The sequence below is a fragment of the Typopeltis vanoorti genome, chromosome 5 (assembly GCF_054136105.1).
Source record: "Typopeltis vanoorti isolate ZY-2024b chromosome 5, IOZ_Tvanoo_1.0, whole genome shotgun sequence".
Taxonomy (NCBI): domain Eukaryota; kingdom Metazoa; phylum Arthropoda; class Arachnida; order Uropygi; family Thelyphonidae; genus Typopeltis; species Typopeltis vanoorti.
Genome location: NC_143553.1, coordinates 15,815,449 through 15,843,432, shown reverse-complemented (window position 1 = coordinate 15,843,432; position 27,984 = coordinate 15,815,449). Strand labels below are relative to the sequence as shown.

Genomic DNA, 27,984 nt, shown 5'->3' with positions numbered 1-27,984 from the left:
TCTAAAGTTCAGATTTAGAAATATTCATACAAGTCAGTAAATGCATCGGTGATGCTTCCGCGATGTTACATATTTTTCAAATGGAGAAGACTTTTCTGACATTGCTAAACTTGATTGGTGTTGTGTGGACTGTCTCGGGGCGAGAGAGAGAGAGAGATCATGGTAGTGGCACAGCGATTAAACTTGGAATTGATGGTTGTTCCTGGTTTTTCTGCTGAATACCAATGGTGAGTCATGTCCTGGAGAATCATTAGTTTTGATTCTTTTTGAGTAGCTTTAAAAAGATCAAAATCTGTGGTATCACTTGATGTTGCAGTCATTTTTGCTACTTCATCTGCAGTTTCATTTCCCTTTAATCCTACATGCTATGGAATCCATTGGAAAATTATTTCGGAATTCTTATGTAGTTTGTTTTTTGCTGTGTCTCTAAGTATTTCTTGATGGCTAGTGTAGCAGTTCTTAATAGCTAGAAGGGCTGCTAAGGGATCTGCTAAAAATATAAATTCCTTTGGGTTTTGTTTATATAAATGTTGCAGTGCTGTGTTAATGGCTATTAAATCAGCGTGGCATAAGTTGCATCCTATATTATATTATAATAAAATTAGTTTAATCCTTTATCCAAGTGTGATCAAACAAAGTTTGCGCCTGAAAGTATCTTCAGGACTGGAGTAAGGTGGTACAACACCAGGACAACTCGTTGCAAAGGTGGAGCAAGTTACCAACACTCCTATCTCAGTATCTCCTATAATGCAAAACACATCTCCTTGCGGATATGTCTAATGTTATGCATTAAGGGAAGGGCCACAACCCAGACTAGTTTCGACCATTATTGAGGTCTCTTCAGTGGGAGCCAGGCCCAAGTGGAGATACCAGGCAGAAGCATTAGCAGGTCATCTCTACCTATAGGAGTTGCCAAATGGTGTGCCACCCTTTTTTAATAAGTTACTCTGGATTTAGAGAAAGATGTTTGGCAACTCCTATAGGTAGAGATGACCTGCTAATGCTTCTGCCTGGTATCTTCACTTGGGCCTGGCTCCCACTGAAGAGATCTCAATAAAGGTCGAAGCTAGTCTGGGTAGTGGCCCTTCCCTTAATGTATAACATTAGACATATCTGCAAGGAGATGTGTTTTGCATTATAGGAGATACTGAGATAGGAGTGTTGGTAGCTTGCTTCACCTTTGCAACGAGTTGCCTTAGTGTTGTACCACCTTACCCCAGTCCTGAAGATACTTTCAGGCGCAAACTTTGTTTGCTCACACTTGGATAAAGGATTAAACTAATTTTATTATACTCTAACCAAGTGAAAAATAAACTTTCTGCATCCTATATTGTTGGTTGTTTTTAGTTCTATATATATAGATATAGAACTAAATATGGCTGTCATATATCTACCCTATATAATATAATATATAAACTGATAAGCCTTTTTCTGTAACGTTTTTATGTCACGTTTTTTGTCAAGTTATATTTGAAACTCAGGGACTACCCTGAGTGTCGAGTCTTCAAAATTCGAGTCATCAGAATTCAAGGAGAACTGGCCTACCAGTCCGGAACTCGGGGGGTTGGGTGCCGCAGGCTCTAGGGAGGCGGAGTCTCCTAGTATATATATATATATATATATATATATATATATATATATAGGTAACTCTCGTATAACGTAGTACTTATACAACGCGGTCTACAAATTGTAGCAACCGTCGTATAACTCGGTACTTACAACGCAGTTTCGATATATAACGCGGTCTACAAATTGCAGTAATCCTTTATCTTTTCATATATTTTTCACCGCGTGACTTAAAAATCAAATTTTATCTTCGTTAAATTTGTGTCTACCCGTATCGGGCATGTAGTTATAAGTAGAGAATTTTAGGGGAAACACCCTTTAGCACGCACGTCAATTGTTTACCGTATAAAGTGTTAATTATTTGAAAGTTGTCTTCGTTTTCTGCCAGGAAAGGGCATTAAAAATCATAAGTGTGTTAATCTTCTCAAGCTGAGCACTTTATTTTCTTCTGAGAAAATAAATTACATACGTACAATATGTAATGCTTTTTTTATGTAAAAAAAAAAAAAAAATTCTGTAGTAATAGCCACATAGAGGGATTTTGCGATATGGTTGAAAACGAAATTAGTGAATTAATTGATGGGAAATAGATTTAAATGAGGAGGAACTGGTAAAATTAATAGATGACGTCGAACCAAATAGCGGGGATAGTTCTGTCGAAGATTCTGATTGTGATGAATCCGTTAAAAATTTCAGTTTAAAGAAATTAGCAGAAGGATTGGACTTGGCAAGAAAGTTAGGAAACTATTTTACGGATAATGACCCCAGAACAGAGGGCTACGGAAAATTCACGAGACAATTGGATATTTGTTTAGCTCCATATTATGAACTTCATAAAAAAATTGCAGCATAGTGGTAAGCAAGGGCTTGTTATTGACTTCTTGATAATTAAACCAGCCGAAGTATGCAATGCAAATTATACAAATGAAATCATCACTTGAAATCAAAGAGATTTCAAGTGATAACGACTTCCGGCAACTCGTAAATAAAGAACATCTACGAAATGTTCGTTTTGAAGACAGTGATGACTATTGTAATATCCACTTTATTATGTGCAATGAAGTTTATGTACAATTTGTAATTTTTATTTTATATTACGTATTTGTTTCATAGTTTATATGTTTTCTTAACTTACATGAATTACAAGGATTAAATAAACAAATATTTTTGTTGGGTATGTCATTGTTGTTTATATAATTAAAAAAAAACGATTTCGGAACCTGACCCTACTTTTTCTATGTAATCTGAGTCTCGCATAACCTGATTTATATAACGCGGCATTTCTATGGAACCTAACATCCGCGTTATATGAGGGCTACCTGTATGTGTATATATATATATATATGAGAGCCAAAGATGAGTTTGCCATTTGGATTTGTGGAGCCACCTATGTAGATTTTGAGTCAAGTCCATATTTCATTATTTTTGAAAGAGCTAATGATCTCAAGATTTCAGGGTTTTCTAGGCTTTTTTCCCCTCACGTTTCTCTATTTCAAAATGAATAACTATATTTTTCCTGTCTTGAATTGGAGGAAATGCTGGGTAGTTGGCTATTTTATTTGGACAATCCAAGGGAATTTTATTTTCCATGATTTCATGCATTGTTGATTATTTTCTTTATTCTGTTTGTTGGTTGCCACTTTTTAAAAAGTTTACTTGTTCTATGATGTGCAAGGTTGGTTCTGTTTTCTACAATGATGTAAGATTTTCTTGCCACGTAATTCTTAAGAAACAAAGTTTGATTCGAATTCTGCTATTTTTCCAGGAGTTGTGTTCCTTAGTCCACATATGTTTGTTCACAAACAAGTCAATAAATCGCGCAAGTTCGCAATAATGCAGTTTCGATTTTCAGAAGCGAATAACATTCCATTAATATCTACACGTATTCCTCGAGTTTGTGCGATTTGCTATAACTACATGCTTGAACATTCCCATAAAATATTACAATAATACTCTCGCAAATAATCAGATCATATTTCTTGTAATTCTGATTGCCTCTATTTGTTTACATTCCACGCTATACCACCGACATGTGTGGAACTCGATTGGCCTTTCTCTTGATTTCGTGCACTTGAATCGCGTTCGTTGTTTTAAATGCCTCGAAAGAATCTCGTGATTCAGAAAAGTCAGAACGAGACGAAATGTTAACTCCTGCAATAACAAATGTTCTGTTATGATAAATTCCCTTCGAAAGTTGTTTGTGAGTAAAACAGGGTAAAATAAGTGATGAAGATTGAGCTAACAGCATCGAGAAAACACAACTTTTACAGAATAATAGCGATGTTGCTTTTTCTGTTTGCTTTTTCTGGTAAGTGCATTTTGATATCTTCAATGAAACGTCTTTTCTGCTCGTTTGACAAACAGCATTATATATGTTTTGGGGAAGATTACTTTTCGATTTTGATCTGCAGCACTTACGTTTGTTCGACATTTCTACTCAGAAATAGAGAGGGTCTTTTCTTACGGTCCATCCGTTAGAGATGTCAACTGGAATTTCCATATTTTCCTTTTGTGCATGCATTAAGAAAATCCCAACTACAAGCAAGAATTACTTCTCCTGGACTAATTCCAGTTAAGTATTCATCTTCATATATTGATTAACAAACCTGAATGAATCCTCTTCAATCTTAGGTAGCATCGTTAAAAGTAACCTCGAAGCAAATCGGTTCTCTTAAGCCTTTTTAATTACATGTTCAATATTGGGCTAATATCTACCTATTTGAATGCAAGCAAACATTGTTCTGAATGCATCAGTTTAACAAGAAATAGTTAATTCCCAGTATATTTTCTGTCTTCAATTTCAAAGTTTTTCACTTGGAACTGAATCATATTAATCATACTCCGTTGGATGCACGAAGTGGAATCACTTGAAACCAGCGCCCAAATCTAATCGACAATGCAAAGAACAACTCGTAAGCGATATTAGTTTCTAGCTGAGTTATCCAGTACCATATGGGGATAGCAGTCCCCTTTTTCCCTGAAAAAAGCAAAACAATATCAGAAAACATCTAATTTGAGAACATTCTTCTTCTTTCTTAGCTTGGGCGAATTGCTTAAAACACAAAAGCAGCCCTTTTTGTGATAATACAAAGCTAAGGCGAGTAAATTTTGAGCTCTGACGATAATCTCAACATAGTTTTTTTGAGAAAGGAAAAAGCCGTAATAATTGCGTATTGGTGTTACTGGAATGGTTCACTTCATTCCAGCAAAGAAATTGCTTTGCTGTCTCTTGCAAGGTTTAGGAAACCAAAGATTTCCTATTAACTATGTGCTCACGATTAAGTTTTGGCTCAGACTGCAAAATAATTTAATGGTTTCATGGTTTCTTTGGTTTTCAGGTGTAAACCTGCAAACCGTGAAGAATTGATGTTTGTGGTACAGTAGGAATAAATGATCTCTGGGTGGCAAAACTTGGATTGCTGAAGAAGGCAAAGAGATTGAAACTCTTAAAGATAAGGTTGAGTTGGTCGAACTTAGTAAACAACTTCAGCTTTTAAATCGCATCAGAAATCATGCTGGAGTGTTATTGAACTTCATTTGCAGTGCTGTTAATAGTAACGTTAATTTTCTAATAAATCTTTGCTTTCATTTAATAAGCAATTTCGTTGCCTAGTAAAAGCGTCTTGACATCATTTAAAGGTTCCGTTTATCGAATTCTGGTTCTTAATTATGAAATATTTTTCATTATACGCGGAAAAATTTTAAAATAATAATTATTATTTTTATGAAATGTTCCAGGTCTACTCCAAGAAGGTATCTCTGTTACTTGTAAGGATGAAATTTCTTCGTGCTTAAGTAAGTTACAAGATCCAAAGTACTTTCTGAAATTTAAAAACAAATCTGTGGAGGAAACATGCACGTAAGTTTTTACATATTAGTTGCTTTTTTAAAATACGCACATTTGTTTGAGTATCTACTTTAAATTCCTTTAGTGCTTTGTTTCTTCGGATCATTTTTTTTCTGTAACCTCTAATTTTTAAGGAGATGCATCGTCTTTGCTTTTACAACTCTACAATGGTGCATGATTTCTTACCACCATTGTTCATTGTTGTGTGTGTGTGTGTTCTTAATTTTTTTCCCACATTATTCGCGTTTCCAACCAGAGAACTCCCACTTTCTTTCCCTTATTACCAGACAGAAGCATCTAGTTTCGTGTGCAAATTAATCTAGACCACACAACGCTACCATAACGAGACAGCCAGGACTCGAACTGTAAGCCTAACTGCTAATCGCTCCACTCTTCGACGAAGTGGTTGAATGGAGAAAAATATTTCAGCAAGATGTTTTGCTTGTTTATCCACTGTAAGACCGAGAGCGTATTCGCGAGGACTGCACTGTGTCGACTAGTTTTTGTTCAGTTATTTTCATATTGACGTTATCTCAACAATGCAGCTTACCGTCAAGAAAACAACACACTCGGAGGCAATAAATATCATCGTAATAAATATTACAATGGTGTAACATTTATTAGTGCTTATTAAGATATTTCATGATGCTACTGACCCGTGTTTTTGAATCACATACTTCTTCCATAAATATATCAAGATGTTAAAAAATGACATTTATTACTAACTCCAAACTAATGTATCCTATTATACACAGAAGCCACCCGATTTTTAACTTTGGTCATATAAATTAAGGGGCCTCCAAAATAAAGATTAAAATAGATAAGAGACAAAAACATACACGCTTCACCGCTAATTTTAATGATATTCTTAACTAATTAGGTAACTTAGACGTACTTAAAATATTGTAATTCATATCCTATGTTTTCTTAAAAACTGGTAACAGATTTTGTTTTTCAACTTTTCTATTGCTTGCTAAATCTTTGTCGTAAGTGGTTTCCTAATACATAAAAATTAATTTTATTTAAGCAAATAGCCTAAAATATAATATATATATATATATATATATATATATATATATATATATATATATATATATAATGCATGATTGTTCTTATTTCATCAGAGTAACAATATCGACTGTCTATAAATTGGCAGTCGCTAATCTTAATTTGTACCAATTATATTAAGGGGATAAAAATCCCTTATTATTTTACAGCCAGTATGCGAAACTCTAAGATCGAAAACTACGATCTAAGAGTTTCATGCCGACGCACTATCGGCGAATCCAAGCGTAAGTGACCACTTGGTAATACCACACCAAGGCAACTCGATGCAAAGGTGGAACAAGCTCCCTCACTATCCTTGATATTTTCTCATAATGTAAAAACACACAGCTCCTAGGAGATGTAATACTGCTTTACATTATGAGGAGAGGTCACTACCCAGACCGGTTTCAACCTTTTTTGAGGTCTTATTAGTGAGTAATAATAAGGGATTTTTATCCCCTTAATTTAATTAACTTCGCCAGAAAAATAGCTGTTTGGCTTTTCATCTTAGTTATAATATAATATAATATAATATAGTGGCACACTTTTCTGGCATTCGTATAGCGAAGGTATGTAAGTTCTTTTCACTTAAACTTTGATATCATCTAGGTCTAGCTACTCACTGATGAGACCTCAAAAAAGGTTGAAACCGGTCTGGGTAGTGACCTCTCTTCATAATGTAAAGCAGTATTACATCTCCTAGGAGCTGTGTGTTTTTACATTATGAGAAAATATCAAGGATAGTGAGGGAGCTTGTTCCACCTTTGCATCGAGTTGCCTTGGTGTGTGGTAATACCAAGTGGTCACTTACGCTTGGATTCGCCGATAGTTCGTCGGCATGAAAATCTTAGATCGTAGTTTTCGATCTTAGAGTTTCGCATACTGGCTGTAAAATAATAAGAGATTTTTATCCCCTTAATTTAATTAAGGGGATAAAAAAAAGGGGACAAGTGTAAGCAAACAAAATTTGCGCCTGAAGTATTTTCAGCTGGGGAAACTCGTGGTAAAGGTGGGATAAGTTCTGATCACTTGCCTTGGTATCCCCCATAATGCAAAGCGCATAATGCAAGTGTGGGAAATAACTTGTTAGAGCTCTCAGAATAAATGCTGAGCTTTCAAATGCAACTGCAGTTCTATGTGATGGCCATCTGATTATTAGATGCCTAATCTCACCTAAAATCGAGATAGTCATCATTTCTGACTGCACAATAATATGCGGGAAATGCGTTTCTCTCTTTCTTTTTTTTTATTTTAAGTTTGCCTTTAAAAAATTTGTTTCATAACCAAGATATCTTTCCAAAGTATATCATTAAGTGCAACGGCTTTGAAACCTAGAAGAGTCTTCTGGTCATTTTACGCTCAGGTTAAATTATGATGTTAATCACTAATATCTAATACTGTCGCCAACTTTCTGTGTTTTGCTTAATAAGGCATCTCATTTACTTGCCGAATCAACGTTAAGATTCATTCCTAGAGTTATCTGAGATTACTAGTCTTCATAAGTAGATTTCGTCCGTTTCCCATTTTTTCTTCGATTTTTAATGGCGAAATGGTGTGAGAAAGTCATCAAACGATTTCAATGTTTGAAAGTTTCCGATTGTCAAGAATAAAATGCAGGAAAATTTTATTTTCCAGGAGTTGTATTCACAAGTAAGCTCTATTTCAGTTTAGTTTAATTTTTCTTTAATTGTCTTTAATTTCTTAATTTCTTTAATTAAATTAAATTTGAAAAAGTTTTTGGAAGAATGGTTTTAATACTTCTGAGTATTCAGCTATGTTATCGTAAATGGAAATGGACTTCGGCAGTTATGCAACCCCTTTGTTGAAGGCGGGGGGGTTTAGAATATGCAACAGTTGTCACGAATTTGACATGAAGATAATAAATAAACGATGAGAAACTTCCATACATTCTGAGAAACACTGTGCATACCATGTAAAAAAATTGTACACTAGCACTTAGGTTTACCTTTCCATACTTACCGTAAAACATTACAACCTCTGCATTCTATGTCTGTTTGAATATATCATTTCCTTTCAGATCTGAATTCTTGCCAATTGCAAAATGTTTGACGTCTGTAGAAAACGCTTGCAAATCTGAAAACAAAAAAGGCGCCGATTATATGAACGAACTCATCCGTTTCCTTGAAGATCTCTGTAAAGAAGATACAGATTATCACAATGGTAAATCGCAGGTTTAGTTTCTCTTTAAGTTTTGAATTTTTTCATTTATAACTATAAATTAAATGGTTAAATTATAAATGAGGAAGTGAGAGATGGTGTGGAACATCATGAAAGTGAGGAGAGCTTATGAATGTAAATGTGAGTGTGATCAGATGTGAGATGTAGATGTAAGATTGATTAGACAAAAGAGGATTGAAATTGCCTGGGATACCGGGAACCTTTTTAGTCTTGAGAGAGTTGTAGAATTGGTCGTGATAGCGAGGAATGGCCAGGGAGAAGTATGAAGGAGTCACATCTGAGAAGTAATGTCAATGATGAGACTTGTTCTAGAACTAAGCTATTATGTTTGTATACGAATGCCAGAAGTATCCGAAATAAGAGTAATGAAATTGTTGCGTTTATCGAGTTCATTCATCCCAAATTTGTCGAAATACATCAGAACACGACTTCATAAAGGAGGCGATAAGACTCAAGCTACAAATTATAACTCAATTTGTATGTTAGGTATTATGGTTATTAAAGTGTTAGAAAAGTTACTAAGGACTAAAATTTAGGAACTGGGTTGACAGGTAGCATTCTCTTTGATCAGTAGAAGTTTGCTAAATAAAGACGGTGTTTAGCAACCTACTTACTTATTACAAACAAGGTGACGAATGGATTGGACAAGGGAGATGCATCCACAGTGGAATACTTAGATTTCGCAACAGGCTTTGATAAATTACTGCATGACACGCCGGTAATTAAACTACAAGAACAGATGGGATTGGATAGTAGATTAGTGCACTGGATCAGAAATTGGTTGTCTGATAAGTATCTAGCAACTTGTGTGTGTGGGTGGGTGGGGGATATCCCAGACGAAAAAAATCACTAATGGTGTAGGAATGTGTCCTGTCTACTCCGAGGTTCTGTTTAGGGGTCGCTGCAGTTTGTATGCTTATGTAAATGCTATTAGAAAAGGTTTGATCAGTGAGATGCTGTTTGGAAATGATATAAAGTTGGAAAGAACAATGAGAAGAAAGCAGATGTGGCTTAGTAATAGGGCTTTAATACATTGAGTGAATGTGGTTGTCAGTTTAATGTTGTAAAGTGTAAGGTTTTAAAATTCGGAAAGCAAATATGGAATGCAGAGTAAAACTGGTGGGAGATATCTCAGAGTAGGTGAGGGATCTGAAGAGTGGTGGTGGTGGTGGACAAGCATATAAAATTTTGAGGACACATTCCTAAAATTGTTAAGACAGCACAGATGATTACGCAATGATGCGAACGATTCCCATTGTGGAAGTAAGGATGTTATAGATCCATTATATAAAGCTTTGATTAGGCCGCATTTACTGTGCATATATTTGATTACCTGGTATTCAAAAGGATGAAGAAATATCGGAAAGCCCCAAACACGATTGATTATGGTGATTTCTAGTCTGAAATATTGAGCATAAGAATATGTTGAGTGCAATTTGCAGTCTAGTGAATAAGAGAAGTGATATAATTGAGACATATAACTTCCAAAGGATTTATTTTCAGATTAATGTGGATGAGGTTTTTCACCAAAGCAGGAGATTATAGGCCATTCCTGGTGATGAGTAAGTTTTTCCGCGGAGAGTGGTAGGTGATTGGAATGCTTTGTCTGAGAGTGAAGTGAGCGGGGAAATGGTGAATGCATTTAAGGCACGGATGATAATAATTAATATTATTATTCTGTTATTTATTTAATTCATAATTCCACGCTTAAAATGTTTCTTTACATAGATTAATTTTTAAATAAGACAGCTCTTTCACATCTTTCATATTTCATTTTTTGAGTACAGTAAACGCAATCAAGTTATGCTAATTAATATTATCAAAAATTCATCCTCCAATATCACGCACTGAATATCCATTCTGAAAATACAGGCAAAAAAGACAGAGATTGCCAAAATATGCAGAGGCAAATATCTCTGAAATTCATTTGGACTGGAACTATTTTACGCTGTTTTTTCCGTACTACCGCTCTCAAAAACAAGAAGAGAACCCTGAACAACTTGGGAGCATCTGAATATAAGATTGTGATAGGTATTATAAATGAGCATTGTAAACATAATGAAAGGAAAACAGAATTACATGAAATAAAAGCATACAAAAGAAAATATAAAAAACATTCAATGAAACCGGTACGATAGCGTGTAGATATGGTACAAAACATTTGAAGCCTGGTGAAAAGAATAACTTCATAACTGATATGGGGGACATGTCCAACAATCCAAAAATCCAACTTGTCACAAGAAAGTATAAGCCAATATATTATAGCTAAATTAGATTTTCCAAGAATTTGTGACTTCCTTTTTAATCACTTATAGTGTTTTAATGAAAATTATTATATTTTTTTAAAAATAAAATGCTGCATTTTGGAAATATTTCAACTGTTTTCTTCATTATCTGCTGTTTTTGGGTGGAAACAGAAATATTAAATAAAATATTTTTACTTGCTTAAAAATCATTTTTGCTGTGCAATAATCTTGCTTTCCTTACTAACCATATAAATGTAAAGATGAACTGTGATTCGGCACAGAGAAGGCGTGAAGTGTGGATTTCCGACAGCAAGCTCGTATCTTCCTGATCATTTAAATTTTGGAAGAGTGGTAGTACGTAGCTGAGTTAATAGCTGAAGTTATTCGACGCAATCCAAAATTGGCTCCGTCAGATTCATTAGGAATATATAAGTCGCTGTCAGCAATGAACAAGACGTGGCGGACAGATATGTTAATTTTATAAATTTCTCTCACACACACGATTACAAGTGGAAATAATGTCGCGCACCCTTGTAGATCAGTCAGAAAAACTGTACGTGGATTTTAGTTGGAAAGCTTGAGTGTGAATCCCGTTTAGGGTGCAAGTATGAACATAAAGGTTTTTCAAAATGAAGACGAGTATTCGGTCTTATTCATGGATGGTAGAGATTTTTCTTCCAGAAACTTAATTCCCCACAGACGCACACGCAAACATATGAGAGACACCAGGAGAATGAGCTTTAATGACAAGCATTATGAGTTCGGCTCATTGCCTAAACTGTCTCAGCTGAATCCTAAAACTAAACAGTGCTACCAGCTGTACATATTTGTGTTTTCTTAGTGAACTTTTAAGTAAAGTGCATCCTTAGATGAAGCGTTCAAATATTTTCAAGTTCATAAATCTGATCTGAAATGGATGAATAGATAACATGAAAACACTGTGGAACTATCAGGACAGCAAGCAGAACAAAGTATTGGATCAAACGGTGTCATAAATGCCTGTACGTATCAATGGTAGTGGTGATGATGACTGAAGAAAAAAAAAAACTAAATGAAGCTTATTTTGAGGATTGACAAGTATTAAATAAAAGGATAATAAATATCCATTGCTAATTTTTAGTGCACTAGACATTATGTTTGTGATAAAGTTTTGGCACAACATTAAAAGAAAACATGAAAATCCTCTGAACAGAAAAAATGTTAGGTGTAGCATTTAAAGTAAGAGAAAACAATATATTAAACGATAAAACTTTATCATTCGTAGGCCATTGGAACATTTTTTGAATTTCTTTTGTAAAAAAAAAACTCCGTTTGTGACTTTGCACGTGTAAGTCTGTATCCGCAATGGTGGATCTCAATGCTAATTCGTCAGAGAGAGAGAGAGAGAGAGGCAGTTACAGAAGGCATGTAGATCAAACGAGCATATAAATAGAGAAATTATCAAAGGCTAAAGTGGAAAAGCAGAGAAAATAATTAAAAGGGGGGAAACGAACTGGTGGTGCAGTCTCATTACAATTACAAGCGGTACTTAGCGAAATCTATACATTATAGCTAAAATTTAATGTACTTCTCATGCTATTTTCACGTCTTTCAGTTTTAAAGAACTCTAAGGAATGTGTCACTTCAGTTGTTAGCAGGACCCGCTGCTTCGGATGGAATGACACCGATTCTACGGATCAGAGCTTAGCAACTTTCATGTGTGGGTAAGTTTTTTTTTTTTTCCCTTTAAATTCCGAAATAAATTTGCACATGGAATAGACTTGAGAGACAAAATAAAATCGTTTTCCTTTGATAAGGTTCACTTGATAAAGCAGAGAGAGAGAGAGAGAGAGAGAGAGGTTTGAAAGAAATATTCATATTTGGTTCCTACAGTAAGGTATTTAACATGAACCAACCCAGAATACTACTCTACATCAAAGATGCAATCTTTTGGATTTTCGTTTTTTTTCCTGTCATGATGGTATTAGGGTGATGTGAAACACTTGTCTTCATTAACAGCAAGACCTCTGGGAGTAAAATACTGATTGGTATATTCTAACAACCCCTGAAGGGTCATCTTAGTTTCAGCAACAAGCATAAAATCATCTGCAAACATCATCGCATTTATTTGACAATCATCTAAACCACCAATATATGGTGGCATAGTTGAAAGAAAGCCATCAATAATAATATTAAAGATAACTGTCTAATGCGACATATAGAAGGAACAGACGATGTTTTATCTCCAACACTAATTGCAATGGATGACTAAGATTATATAAAGATCAATATAAAGGCTCTTTGATTAACATCATGAGGAAATATCTTTTGTAAACGCTTTACCAATATTTTGTGGAATAGTCTAAGAAATATGGAAATTATAGTAATATGTCTGTATTTAGACGTGAGTAGCATTTGATTTTTATGGTATGAAAATGGTCTGACTTTTTAAGCAATGAAGGAATATGCTTAATAAACAAGAGAAGATTAAGCATGTACCGTAGGATCTTGAGAAGAATATTCTTCAACTCAATTGCAGTAATACCATAAGGACCAGGAGCAGAAGAATTTTTTGGAAATGCAGCTATAATTTCTGATTGATTGATCATATAATAAAGACAACCTGGATGCAATGGAGAAGATTAAAGCTATTAGGCTGAAATACAGGTGGTAAATCAAAGAACTTGCCTCCAAAATGCTGCAATGCTGAAAACTGATCGGAACATGGTTGATTAACTTCTTCTTCCAACATTATTCTTGATGAACGCACCTCTGTGCGTTCGTCAAGATTTTGCCAATACATATCCTGCATGCGACCGTATTCTCTTTTTATTCTTTTGCAAAAGAACACCTCGACGCTCTACGTAGGATTGGCCTGCCGAGTGTCTGCTGGAAAACGCCGCTTTTGACAAAAGACTTATTTAATATAATTATTTACAAGAAGATCAACGAAATTCCGATTAATCAAAGCTTTAGAAATAATTTCCTTAAGCGTTCGATGGTAGTAGGAGACCAATGGAGGTTCTTGTACAGATTGAAGCAAATAAGATTCTAAAGAAGTTTCATTTAAAAAAATATGTATTTATACGGGGTATGAATTCCTGATGATTACTAAATTGATAAATAAAATGATCTAACATTGTCTTAACTGATGATCTATAACTTTCCAACTTTCTGCGTGATTTAATTGTATTGAAGGATCTATAAAGTAGAACAAATTAAAGAACCGTATTAATGTTTCGGTTACCAGCAATTAGTAGGTTCACTGCCTTTGAAGTAAGAATTCTCTCTTCTTCTTGGAAGGGGTCCATCTAGCCTTGACCCGTCCTATAGAGATTAGAGCATTAGCCTCGACGGGTTGTTCAGATGATCGGTGAAAACCCAGACCAGAGGAGAAAGAACGAGGGCAGTAGGAACACGGAAATGGATCTTGTTCACAATTAAAAGATACAGCCGGTAGAGTTGATGATGATAAGACTAACGACGGTGTTTCTGACAGTACTACCTTAAGAGAGAAAGGAAAGTTCCTTTCTAACACTTGTTTTCGTTGTAGCAGAAAGAAAACTTATCGGGGAAGGGGGTGCTAACCTTGATAGGAGGAAAGAGTGTGTACCATTGACTGGCCGAAGAGAAGAGCGGTACTCTGCACTTGTTCAGCCCTAAGGATGGTATAGAGCGACTTCGCGTGCCAAAAGTCTAGTCCAGTCTCGTAACTAGCGTCACTTGTGATCCTCCCGATGTCAGGCGGGGAACAAAGCAGGTGTTTATAATGATACCCACCATACGATACCGGACTTCAGGTTCCTAGAATATTGAGAAGTACTCTGAATAGTCAACGTGTCTTCGAAGGATCAAATGAAGAGAACGTACAGTCAATTTATACATAAACTGGGTTGTAATAAATAAAGAAATAACAACTGACTGTTTGGAGTACAACACTTATGCAGTAAAATCACGTCATCGCTGTTTTCAGTCGGCTCGCCTGGCAATCTCAAGTAAATGAGAACTGATTGACGATTCCAATCTCAATTGAATGACAAACTAAATTACTGACTGAATGATACATTATAGGATTGCTTGAAGCCTTATTAATCCCTGTTCAACATCCCATTTCTTCATTATATGGATATTTATTTTTTATTTTTATTAAACTTAATAAAATATACATTGGAAGATAACAAAAAAAAGGGGACTATTTACATATTGTAAGAATGTATTATTCAAATAAGGAGATATTACTTTGTTTTAAAACCGAATAAGAAACTCAAGGATTGGAATCAGAGTTTCATGCCGAATATAGTAATCTATAAAAGTAACCTTAATTTGAATAATGTTTATATCGCCGAAATGAAGCCTGTTGGCTCTTTATATTTATACTTAATGGGTGCACCTTTTGGACAACTCGTATATAGCAGAGTATATAAGTTCTTTTCGCTATACACTTTGGTATTAATTGGTCTAGCTACTCACTGATGAAGCCTCAAAAAAGGCTGAAACCGGTCTGGGTAGTGACCTCCCACCATAATGTAATAACAGCTTACATTTCCTAGGAAATGTGTTTTTACATTATGGAAAATACCAAGAATAGCGATCAGAACTTTCCCCACCTTTGCAACAAGTTGCCCGAGATTGTACTACGTACTAGGACTACTTGCATTAGCTCACGCTAGTAATCGCCGATACTTTTATAGTTTACTATATTCGGCATGAAACTCTCTGATTCCAATCTTTGAGTTTCTTATTCGGTTTTAAAACAATGTGGGATTTAATATCCCCTTAATCTGAATAATGTTTATATCGCCGAAATGAAGCCTATTGGCTCTTTATATTTAAATAAGAATGTATATTACAGAGAAAAAAAGGATTTTCTTTTCAGATATACAATACAAATGAGGGAAAAAAGATACCTTGGTGGCAGACGGGATTTGTCTTTTCAGTAAGAGTCAATATTACAGTTCAGTATTATTTTAATTATTTTTCAGCTGGAGTGTATTGTCGTTGGCAATCCAGAACATGGTACCAGTTAGATTCCACTCCTCTATGAATTTTGCGACAGTTCCTGATTCTTTGTAATAATCAGATTCCAGTGAAAGCCTGCTTTGTAGTTTCTGACGTAGACTACATGATATGAGGGTTTGTTCTGATTCAATGATGGATGGGTGCAGGTTATTTCTTGTGTGCTTAAGGTAAGAACTATAAATGACTGCCTTGGCGCAGATGAATTCAGATCAGACACCATGGAACACAAATTCCAGACTACTGGAATTTGTGTTCCAAGGTGTCTGAAACTTCGCAGAGTAGACACTGCTCCGATTCTCTTAGCTGAAATTTGTGGAGCTTATTAGGAGTTTGCAAGATGTTATGCCATAGCCTTCACTCCATGTCGGAATCTGGTTTGTCACACCTCGATTTATGTGGAAGATCCCACTGAAAACTAGGTGGCATGTGCAGCTTAGTAAATGAGAGGGTTAAGGATGAATATACGAAGGGCGAGGTTGGAAGCACCGATATGAGGAAGTGGTATATTTTCTTGTAGTTAGAGGGAAGAATTGGAAGTGAGGCTTCAGATTATGCAAGATGAAAGGTAGGCTCCCAACAGTTTCTAGCAGAAATACGGATTCCCTGAGGTGTAGCGATATCTGGGAAAGCATTTATGATAGCAACTTGCATCAGTTCATATTGCTTTTCAGTTTTTGGGTTATTCATTGGTAGGCTTGTTAGTGTTTTCCAGTTTAGCATCTGGATCAGGAGGTCCCCCTGTGATTCTTATTCCTGCCCAGTTCCATGTAGGGAAAGGGAGGGCTAGCCAGTTGTGAGACTTGTTATGTTTTTGTTCGGAAACAGTGGTTCTATTAGTACAGCTGACTCTGTTAATCCTGTCAGTGCGTGATGAAGTTGTGTACTTTTCCACCGCTGTAGAGCATCTTTGTAAAAATGAGATAGTTTAGGAGGTGGTGGCAGAACTAGCCATTTGGAGGATTGTGAAAAGTGTAAGTCCTCTGGTGGATGATTTCATGATGTAATCGAAGGTGCTGACATAAGCATAATTGGACTGAAGTGTCTTTAGGAGAAGGATTATCCTGAAGGATATGATCTTGTTTACAAGGGAAATCAGTTATCAACTTGCACCTTTCATTTTGCATCATCATTATATGGATATATATTTTTTTATTATAAACATAACAATCTTATGTACAGGATTAACCGATTTTTGGTTCTCTGCAGTCAAACAGAGAGGTTACATGCTCATACTCTTCTTGAGGTATGTTACATGGAAATATCAGTTATAAGAAGTTATATATATATTTTTTTTTACATTAAAGCCATTAGCAGTTATTTTGACATGATACTGATAAGAATATACAATCTGACATGCATGTGGAAGAACATAACAGTTACTATAGGACAATATTTTCTATTTACATGAGAGTGATAGCTGATTGATATTCGCACTGTTAAGCACAAAGAACTTTCTTCCCCTTTTCTTGGGGGGGGATGATGTCACTTCTATGCTGGAAAGTGGACAATGATGTAGTCGCCCTGCTCAGCCAGGAGTTGATTCCGTGGATTACAGTCTTGGTGGAAAAGATCTAGGGTGTTGTTTAGCCTGCGGTGGTGATGCTCTTATAGGATCCGACTTCTCACCTTTTTTTTTGAAGGCTGCAAGGAGTTGGTCAGCTGCCTCTCTCTGTGAAGTTGCCGAGCTGTCTGGTCTTGTATGTCTGAGGTAGAAGCTGTAATATTACCGCTTTAGCAGTGATGAAGAGGTAATTGCAGAATGAATGATTATTTGACTCTGCATGGAGGAGATTGAAACACTCCTCTCCTGTATGAAGACTACCACAGGTGAGAGCTGCCGTTTCCCGAGACAAACTGATTAATTGGGTGTTGATTGGGCGTTCCAAGTAGATATGCTGGACTGTTCCTGATCGGTAGCAGAACAGGCATTATATGAGACATCTGAGTTAAATTTTCGTAATATAGTTAGAGTGGGTAATACATTGTGCCACATTCTCCACTGAATATCTGCATCGGGTTTGATGGCTCTTGTGCTTTGGTTCGACTGTTGTATTAGAGTGCTGTAGATTCTGTTGGAGTTGCTGGGTGTAAGTTTCTCCAATGAATTATTAGTTTTTATCAAAAAGATAGGCACCGGATCTTCTGACTTTGGAGGGCTAAGCCCCTCTTCCGTTATGCTGTCAGGTATAGCGGCTTGAAAAGCGGCGTTTACAGTGTGTATCTGCTCAGCCTGATTCCCGTATTCCAGGTTTTCGAGCGATGTTGGAAAGCGCCAGGTGAGGCTCGGAGAAAGATGTCACCCAAGATCCTCACGCCTCGCCAGCTCCATGGAGGAAAGAAAATCTCTTTCTGAGTGGTCGGGTTTCTTACCATCGTGTTGTGGAAGATGGGTTCCTTGAGGATTTCAGGAAAGGATGCTATCTTCACTGTGTGCTGGAGATTTAGCTTCTTTTATCTTCGAAGGACATCTTTGTAGAAGTTTGTTAGATGCATTGGCACGAGCGCTGTTGTCATTCTGAAGGTTGTGGAGAGAGAGAGAGACCTCTAATGGCAGAGGTGAAAATATATTCAGTGGTGCATTTGTGTGCTATTTCCTGTTGTAGGGCATTAAGGAGAAAACGAGTGCGGAACGTTGTTATCCTGTTGTCAATGGAGATCAAGTTTTGTCCTCCATCTTTGAGAGAAATACATAGCTTGGAGTAGGAAAGCCAGTTTGTTTTGTTCCATATGAAATGACAGATGGTTGACTTTATTTGTTTGGTGAATTTTACTGGTAGAGAGAGAGAGAGAGAGAGAGAGTATCATTAATAGGGTTCTAGATTCAGTATCCTAGCACAGAGGCAGAAAACTGAATTTCAGCACGAGTGATCTTTCAGTGCTTACAAAGAGTATTTTTTGTGCCTTTGAGAGTAAATACTTCCAACAAGTACCTCACATGCGACTGCAACATGGGTGGATCCTCTATTTTCACTACCCTTCATTTCATTTAAAATCGTTTGTTATGCATTTAATATATTTAATTTAAAAAAAAATTAATATAATTACCGTACTTCCATTAGGGGTGCTTAATGGTCAAAGCTGTATAACTGAGAGGAGACCTTCACATAGCCTTTAAAGGAATGGCGAGAACCGACCAGGGCTTCTGACCTAATGCCCAATCCTCACCTTCTCGTGGTGCACCCTGTTGGGTATCTACCTGGATACTGAACGAACGTGGATGGGCTGGCAATTTGGGATTTAGCCAAACAAATTGTATTCTTATTGGCTTAAACCAATATACAAATGTACAATATGACAATTTTTCATGCCGGCTGGGGATGTCGCCCGGTTAAACATGCCCCCCGCGTTATTTTCAGAAGGGATCCAGGGCGAATAGCGAAAAGTCAGCTACTGGAACAAATCTGAAAACACACCCCAACTCAACATCACCAGAGTTAAAAATCGCTACTATCAACTACTATCGCTACTATCGCTACTATCATTTCTTTGCCTGAATGGCAAAGAAATGGAGCTAGCTGAGGAATTATATAAGCACCAGATCGATATAATAGGGGTGACTGAAACAAAAACGACAAAAACTGGTGAGATCTTTCTGAGCAATAAATACAAAATGTATATTCAGGAAATAACAATCAAGGAAAAGAAGAAGTAGCCATAGTATTCAACACTAAATACGAGGCTAATCTTCTTGAATGGCAGGCAGTCTCAAGTAGAGTGATGTGGGCAAATATGAGAATGGGGAGCTGCACAATGAGATTTATTTGTGTGCCTATGGTCACACAGAAGGTTCTACAAAGGTAGAAGTGGAGGAATTTTTTGATACTTTATAAAAAGCAACCGACACAATAAAAATGGAAAAGGTGCTCCTTGTTGGGGATCTAAATAGCAGAGTAGGAAATGATTGTCAGACATACAAAAATATTTGGGGAAAATTTGCAGAAAAGAGCAAAGCTAATAATAATATCAAATACCTGTTGGATTTCTGCTCAGGACATGGACTGGTTATTACTAACACCATGTTCCAACATAAAAATGTGCACGAATTCACATGGAGAAATGAGGCAAGGAATAAGAAAAGTCTCATAGACTATGTTATTGTTGATAGTGATGTTTTCTCTCTGGAGCAGGACACCAGAGTGTACAGAGGACTTGAAATTGGAAGTGATCACTATTTAGTCTTGAGCAGGATAAAATTGAATTTCATATTGAAAAGAATAACATGTAAGAAAGTTTTAAAGCGAATAAAAGTTGAGCAGCTCTCAGATGTGAACAGTAGACTAAAATACAGAAAGATTATTGAAAAGAAAATGAAAGAGTTTGAGAACAGGAATCAAACCTTGGAGATTCAGTGGCAAACCTCAAAGAAAATCCTGATTGATTCAGCTATAGAGGCATGTGGTGAAATTGTCTGCAAGGATAGAAAAATTAGAACTCCATGGTGGACACAGGAAGTTAAAGAGGCATTGAAGGAAAAGAAGAAAGCATATCAAAAGTTCCTGGCAAATAAGTCAGCTTTTACTCTTACAGAATACAGAGACAAATGTAAGAAAGCTAAACAGTGTGTGAAACTAGCTAAACAAAAGTCATGGGAGGACTTTGGCAAGAACATAGAAAATAAATATCAAGAAGGTGACAAAATATTCTGGAAGTTGTTGAAGAAGCTTAGGAATGGAGGAACGAGTACTGTAAAAGGAGTTAGAGATGATAAAGGTGACATGAAAACGGGAGAAAAAAGATATGCATGAGGTATGCAGTAATTACTTTGAAAAACTGCAAAATGAAACAAGCAATGATGACAGCACAGTGATAAAAAACGCTGACCAGGCATGCAGTGAGGAATACATATCCATACTTAAAGTAGAAAAAAAAGCCATCAAAGGAATGAAATATGGAAAGGCAGCAGGAGTACATGATATTCGACTAGAAATATTTTTGTATGATCATCATTATCATCAATAAAGGCACTTTGTATCTTAGACGATAGAAATATAGACAAAGATATAGGTGGCTTATCGATCCCTATATCTTGGTCTTCCTCTGGGTCGTTTTCCTGCCAACCTGGCAGAGAAAATTTGTTTTGCTAATCTTTCCTCGCCCAATCTGTTTAAGTGACCATACCACCTGAGATTAACTCTGCTAACGCATTCCTGGATGCTGCCAATATCAAGTTCTTTCCTAATATCTTCGTTTTTAATATTATATTGCCAATGATTCCATCTGTTCATGCCCCTAATCCTTCTCAGTACTCTTATATCTGTGGTCTCTAGTCTTTGGTCAAGTGTTTTACTTCTCACCCAGCTCTCAGATCCTTAAGTTAAAACTGGTTTGAACACTGTCTTCTAAACTGCTAATTTAGTGTTCCGACTAATTTCTCTCTTATTCCATATGAATTTATTCGATTGCCTCCTACCATACCAGCTTTGTTGATTCTGTTCTCTATTTCCATATTTAATTTACCATCTTCACTAAAAATCGATCGTACCTAAGTAGCTGAAATGTTTCACTTGTTCCACAGGTTCTCCGTTCACAACACAGTTGACATTTTCAACGATTCTCTCTATTTTTATTGTCTTTGTCTTTTTATTGCTGACCTTCATACCATATATATTACAACAGTTATTCAAATTAGTCAAGAACTCTTGCAGACTTGTAGCGGATTTATTCAGAAAAATAACATCGTCCGCATAAAGCAAAAAGCTGACAATAACATCTTCAAATTGATATCATGTTTAATACCACTTTCCTTCATAATGTGATCCATATAGATAAGGAATAACCGAGGGGATAATGTACTTCCTTGTCTCACTCCAGATTTAACTTTAAACCAGTTTCCTGTACTTCCTTCTATTCTAACTACTGACTTACAACTCAAATAAAGACTAAGTATTGCTTGATATTATGCCCCATTGACACCATATAACTGTACTGTATTGAATAGCTTCTCTCTTGGCACCTTGTCGTATGCTTTTTCCAGATCGACAAAACTTAAATACAGATCTTTGTTATATTTCCATGCTTTCTCAACCATTTGTCGTAAAGTGAAGATCTGATCCTGACAGCCTATATTTGGCCTGAATCCAGCTTGTTCTCACCAATCTTTTCTTCCACAACTATTCTCAACTTTTTCTCAAGTATACTTGCACACATATCTTGCCAGGAACACTCAGTAGGGAAATACCTCTGTAATTCTCACATTCAGTTTTATTTCCCTTTTTATATATGGCTACTAAGAGACTACTCCAATCATCGGGTATTCGTCCCTCTGTCCAGGCTTTTTAACTTATGATGATATGCTTTCTTCTTTTCTTTCACTGCCTCTTTTACTTCCTATGTCCACCATGGAGTTCTGATTTCGCTATCCTTGCAGGCAACCTCACCACATGCCTCACTGACTGAATCATTCAGTGTTTTCTTTAAGGATTGCCACTGAATCTTCAAGGTTTGGTTGCTGTTCTCAAACTCTTTCATTTCTTCTTGAATCGTGATTGTGTAATTTAGTCTACAGTTCACGTCTGAGAGCTACTCAACTTTTGTTCTCTTTAAAACATTCTTACATGTTATTCCTTTCAACATGAAATTGAATTTTATCCTGTTCAAGACTAAACAGTGATCACTTCCAATTTCAAATCCTCTGTACACTTTGATGTCCGGCACCAGGGAGGAAACATCACTATCAACAATAACATAGTCAATGAGACTTTTCTTATTCCTTGCCTCTTCTCTCCATGTGAATTCGTGCACATTTTTATGTTGGAACATGGTGTTAGTAATAACCAGTCCATGTCCTGAGCAGAAATCCAACAGGTATTTGACATTATTATTAGATTTGCTCTTTTCTCCAAATTTTCCCAAAATATTTTTGTATGTCTCACAATCATTTCCTACTCTGCTATTTAGATCCCCAACATGGAGCAACTTTTCCATTTTGATTGTGTCGGTTGCTTTTTCTAAAGTATCAAAAAATTCCTCCACTTCTACCTTTGTAGAACCTTTTGTGTGACCATAGGTACAAATAAGTCTCATTGTGCAGTTTCTCATTCTCAAATTTGCCTACATCACTATACTTGAGACTGCCTGCCATTCTAGAAGATTAGCCTCGTATTTAGTGTTGAATACTATGGCTACTCCTTCTTTTCCTTGATTGTCATTGCCTGAATATACATTTTGTATTTATTGCTCAGAATGATCTCACCATATTTTGTCTTTTTTGTTTCAGTAACCCCTATTATGTCGATCTAGTACTTATCTAATCACTCAGCTAGCTCCATTTATTTGCCGTTCAGGCTTCTTATGTTGAGAGTACCAATCTTTGACCCTGGTGATTTTTTTTTTTTTTTTTGAGATTTTTGGTGGTATAAATGTCTTACAGTGGCTGCACTGCATAGTGCAGAAGACTTCGACAGAGGGACGAATTCCCGATGATTGGAGTAGAGCTCTCATAGCACCGATATATAAAAGGGGAATAAAACTGAATTACAGAGGTATCACCCTGTTGAGTGTTCCTGGTAAGATATATGCAAGTATACTTGATATATGCAAGTATACTTGAGAAACGGTGAAGACGAATTGTGGAAGAAAAGCTTGGTGAATAACAGAAGCTGGATTCTAGTCAAATAGAGGCTGTTAGGATCAGATCATCACTTTGCGACGAATAGTGTAGAAATCATGGCAATATAACAAAGATCTGTATTTACTTTTCGTCTATTTGGAAAAGGCATATGACAAGGTTCCAAGAGAAAAGCTATTGTATACGCTACAGTTATATGGTGTCAATGGGGCATTATATCAAACAATACTTAGTCTTTATATGAGTTATAAATCAGCAGTTAGAATTGAAGGAAGTACAGGAAGGTGGTTTAATGTTAAATCTGGAGTGACACAAGGATATATATTATCCCCTCAGTTATCTATTATCTATGTGGATCACATCATAAAGGAAAGTATTAAACATGATATCAAAATTGAAGAAGTTAATGACAGCTTTTTGTTTTATGCTGATGATGTAATACTTCTTAAAAAATCAGCTACAAGTCTGCAAGATTCTCTGACTAAATTGAATAACTGTTTTAATAGATATGGTATGAAGGTCAGCATTAAAAAGAGAAAGACAATGAAAATAGGCAGAATCATTGAAAATGTCAACTGTGTTGTGAATGGAGAACCTGTGGAACAAGTAAAACATTTCAGCTACTTAGGTACGATTTTTAGTGAAGATGGTAAATTAAATATGGAAATAGACAACAGAATCAACAAATCCGTATGGTAGGAAGACAATTGAATAAATTCATATGGAATAAGAGAGAAATTAGTCGGAACACTAAATTAGTAGTTTAGAAGAGAGTGTTCAGACCGATTTTAACTTATGGATCTGAGAGGCTGGGTCAGAAGTAAAACACTTGACCAAACACTAGAGACCGCAGATATGAGAGTCCTCAGAAAGATTAGAGGCGTGAAAAGATTTCATCAATGGCAATATCATATTAAAAACGTGGATACTAGGAAAGAACTTGGCACTGTCAGCATCCAGGAATGCGTTAGCAGAGTTAATCTCAGGTGGTTTGGCCACTTAAATAGAATGGGCGAAGAAAGATTAGCAAAACAAGTGTTCTCTGCCAGGTTGGCAGGAAAACGACCTAGAGGAAGACCAAGATATAGGTGGATTGATACGGTACAAAGTGCCTTAGACCAGCGCTGCCCAAACTGTGGGCCGCGACCCCCTTGGGGGCCGTAGGTTTTGTTGAGGGGGCCGTGAAATAATGAAAATAAATTTAAAATGTTTTAAGACTAAGTAGATTTTTTTATTTTAAAAGAAACATATTTAACTTTTATTATTTATTATTTCTTTTTTGTTATTTTTTATATTTTAATGGAAAAATTCACACATTGGTGTTGGTTCTCAAACTTTGTTTCCTGCGTATTTCGGCGTTTAATGAATATTAGTAAATATTGCTTATTCATATGTTTCATTTCAAAGCAGTGGTTAATTGTATTTACTTCGAATGCTCTCCAGGGAAGCTCCAAATCTTCCTGTCCCTTTCATCACGCGTTCGTAATCAGGGACTGTTGGTATTGACTTTATATACATATCAAAACTCGTTCTATATTATCACTGTCATTCGAGCTAGTTTTCTGTTACCAATAAAAGTTTCGCATATACTTCACACATGAAAAAATGCTTAAACAAGTTCATGTGGGGAGATAGTAACTCGCTTGCAGTGGTACACAACACCGCCCTCCCTACCAGCCACTATACTGCAGAGGCAATAAAAACAAGTACTTTTATTATGCCAGTGAATAAGGTATGAGGAGTCTGTGTAATATATTTCTCAACAAATAGTGTAATTAGAGACAACTGGGATAAAAACACACTAATTAATGAATCACATGTCCCCTCATACAGAAACTATGCTGAAAACAGCAAATTGCCTTTGCTGTTTTCGCGTTAGGCTTAATTACCTTAAAAAGGAGAAAAGTCCCAAAAGAGAAAAATGTTCCTGGTCCGGTGATTCCCTTATTCAGGTAATATTCACTAATTTCATGTTATCAGTCTGTGGTGTGCCAGTATCGGTAAGAGGTGATATTATTTGATCTATTCTACGTTAAAAAATTTAACCCTGAGATGGATAAGTGGCTGATAAAAAAATATAAAAAAATTCCCGCGAACAATCAGAAGAAGCAGAAACAGACTAAAAATAAAATGACAGTATTTCATATTTTACAGAACATCCCGCATCGTCTTTAGAACCAAACGGTAAGAGTCAAAAAATGTAATATATGCATTTGATTTTTGCAATATTCACTGTGTATGTTTGTATTGAATATAAATACAATTAATATTATAATAATATATGTATCTATTACGATTTTTTTCGAGGGGGGCCGTGAAATATTTTAATTTTTGCAAAGGGGGCCCTGACATCCAGAAGTTTGGGAAGCACTGCCTTAGACGATAGAAATATGAGATCTGATAATGTTGGAGTCTTGATAAGTAACAGACTGATTCGGAGGAAAATTGCAGATAGGAAGTTAGTAATAATGAAATTTTTTTATGTAGTGCTATCATATCCTGTACACCCCCCCTTGAGGCTACATGGCAGGAATTTGATGATGATTAGATGATTATGATGATATACTTTCATTGTTTTCTCTGTCATTGTACAGACTTTCGACAGCTACTTTATCGAAAGTCTGTAGAATGCTCTTTTTCTCATTCTCTCTGCATCTTTTAAAATTTAATCTTATATAAGGGTAAGCCGTTGGTGTCACTTATTTAAACATAGTTATTTCGTTGTTTTTTCTTTTTTTTTGTTTTTTTTTTTTGCAGAGTCATTCAAAACAGTTACGACTGTATCACCAAAGAAATAGAACAAAAATGCAACAGTGAAGCAGTAAACGTGATCCGGTGCTTTGTGAAGAAGTATACCTTATTGTTCTGGACCGAGGTTTGTCCGAAAATTAATTACGGAGAGTGCACTAGTGCTTCAATGAAAATGGACAGTGCTCTGTAGTGGCCGCTGGCTATAGTGATAATACCTGTAATAATGAAATTAAATTTCCTTTAAAGGCCAAGTTTCATAAAATGAAGGTTATTTTATTTGTCTGTATATTATCAATTGCAATCCTTTACTTACTGTATGCATCATCGATTATACTACTCGTATTAATTATTTATTGTAACGAGTACTTTGAAACTGTAATATTCTCCGCTTATAAGCTAAAGTACCTTTATTATTCTATATTTTGTATGTGAATTATATAATTCGGTTTCGATTTCTCCTATCAGAATAAATATTTCGAAATTATTTTAAGAGATTTTTTTTTATCACCTTGATCACCTTTTCTTTATCTTCAATATGTTATACTCAACTGGCATTCACCCTACAGCAGAGAAGTAATTCCCTATACAAACAATAAAAAAAACCGTGATAAGTGTCACTTTCAAACTAGTTAACTTCGACACCTGGAGAACTGCCAACTAGTCAGAGCGGAATGGTCTGGAGAAATCTGAGCTGTTACACTTGACATCTCCACATTAATGCAGAAATGTCAAGTGCAGCAGAATGTGACATTAATGCAGATGTTCCTCGGGGATGCTGCTATTTTGTTCATCCTCTTCGTCATATACATAAACGACCTGCTCTCACTGACCTCCAAGCCTGTTTAGCGTCTCACTGATGAAGAGCACTCTCCACTCATCCTACTCAATAGGAAAAACCTGGTAGTGTTAAAAAATCTCAAACTTCAAAATTATCTGCAATGTGTGCTAAAGTGATCTCCTCAGCATCATATAATGAAGCAATAACAACCAATTCACGTTGCCTAATTCTCTTTGACAATACTCAACAGTAGTGATCAGCTCTGTCTTCTGAGATTCAATTCACCTTCCAGTAAATTTTGTATTCTCTTTCCCTGAAGACCTTACTTTTCTTCTGTCTGATTACTTAATCTATATAAATCTCAAATCCACCTAACCGTCGGATGCTGCTCTCAAATATGGGATGGTGCATCTAATTCCTCTCCAAATATTCGGTATGCTATTCACATGAAAGCAATTAGGTTGATTAATGACTCTTATCTCACTAACCGTTCAGTAACTGCCTCCCCCCCTAGGCGGTCAGTTTTTAAATTTTGTCCCTTCTACAGATATTTTCACCGGCGTTGTTCGGCAGAATTAGTATCCATTATGCCCCAGTTTTCAGCTAAACCTACAAGCAACGGCTACTCAACATTCACTTACAGTAGAGCTGTTGCCTCACCGAATAAGCTATTCCAATTAAATTTATTTCTATCTATGTTTCACTTCTGTGTTACAGTCCTCCCCACGAAGTATTCCCTGAAAACTATATCCTCTAGCTCTTTAGCTCTGTTTTGGCTATATATATATATTAATGACTACATTACATACAAAATATATATCAATCAAACAACAACTCAGGTAGCGTCGTATTACATGAGCTGTTCAAAGTAATGCCTTTTTTGTAGATCATATGAAGTTAATTCGTTGATGTTTAATTCTTGTAAATATTTGGATAGCTTCTTTGAAATTGCACTTCCGATGACTCTGGTATGTTTAGGTCACAG

At 36.0% G+C, this 27,984-nt stretch overlaps 1 protein-coding gene across 2 annotated transcripts; it reads left to right on the top strand.

Annotated features, from left to right (window-relative positions):
- The first annotated feature begins 3,687 nt into the window (after positions 1–3,687).
- On the top strand, positions 3,688–26,705 carry LOC150106240 (uncharacterized). Of its 2 annotated transcripts, none has more exons than XM_090393055.1 (5): positions 3,688–3,874; positions 5,305–5,425; positions 8,499–8,641; positions 12,500–12,608; positions 26,228–26,705. In XM_090393055.1, exons 1-5 carry the CDS (start codon positions 3,793–3,795, stop codon positions 26,409–26,411), a joined length of 639 nt encoding a protein of 212 aa, XP_090249181.1. In that variant the 5' UTR covers positions 3,688–3,792; the 3' UTR covers positions 26,412–26,705. The 2 variants fall into 2 exon arrangements, with proteins under 2 accessions (XP_090249181.1, XP_090249180.1); XM_090393054.1 differs by lacking the exon at positions 3,688–3,874 and adding an exon at positions 4,000–4,137.
- The last annotated feature ends 1,279 nt before the right edge of the window (positions 26,706–27,984 follow it).

Coding starts and splice junctions, on each gene's coding strand:
- LOC150106240 (XM_090393054.1), top strand. CDS start 4,047: ATGTCAACTGGAATTTCCATATTTTCCTTTTGTGCATGCATTAAGAAA. Junction 8,642..12,499: donor AGATACAGATTATCACAATG/GTAAATCGCAGG, acceptor CACGTCTTTCAG/TTTTAAAGAACTCTAAGGAA. Junction 12,609..26,227: donor TTAGCAACTTTCATGTGTGG/GTAAGTTTTTTT, acceptor TTTTTTTTGCAG/AGTCATTCAAAACAGTTACG.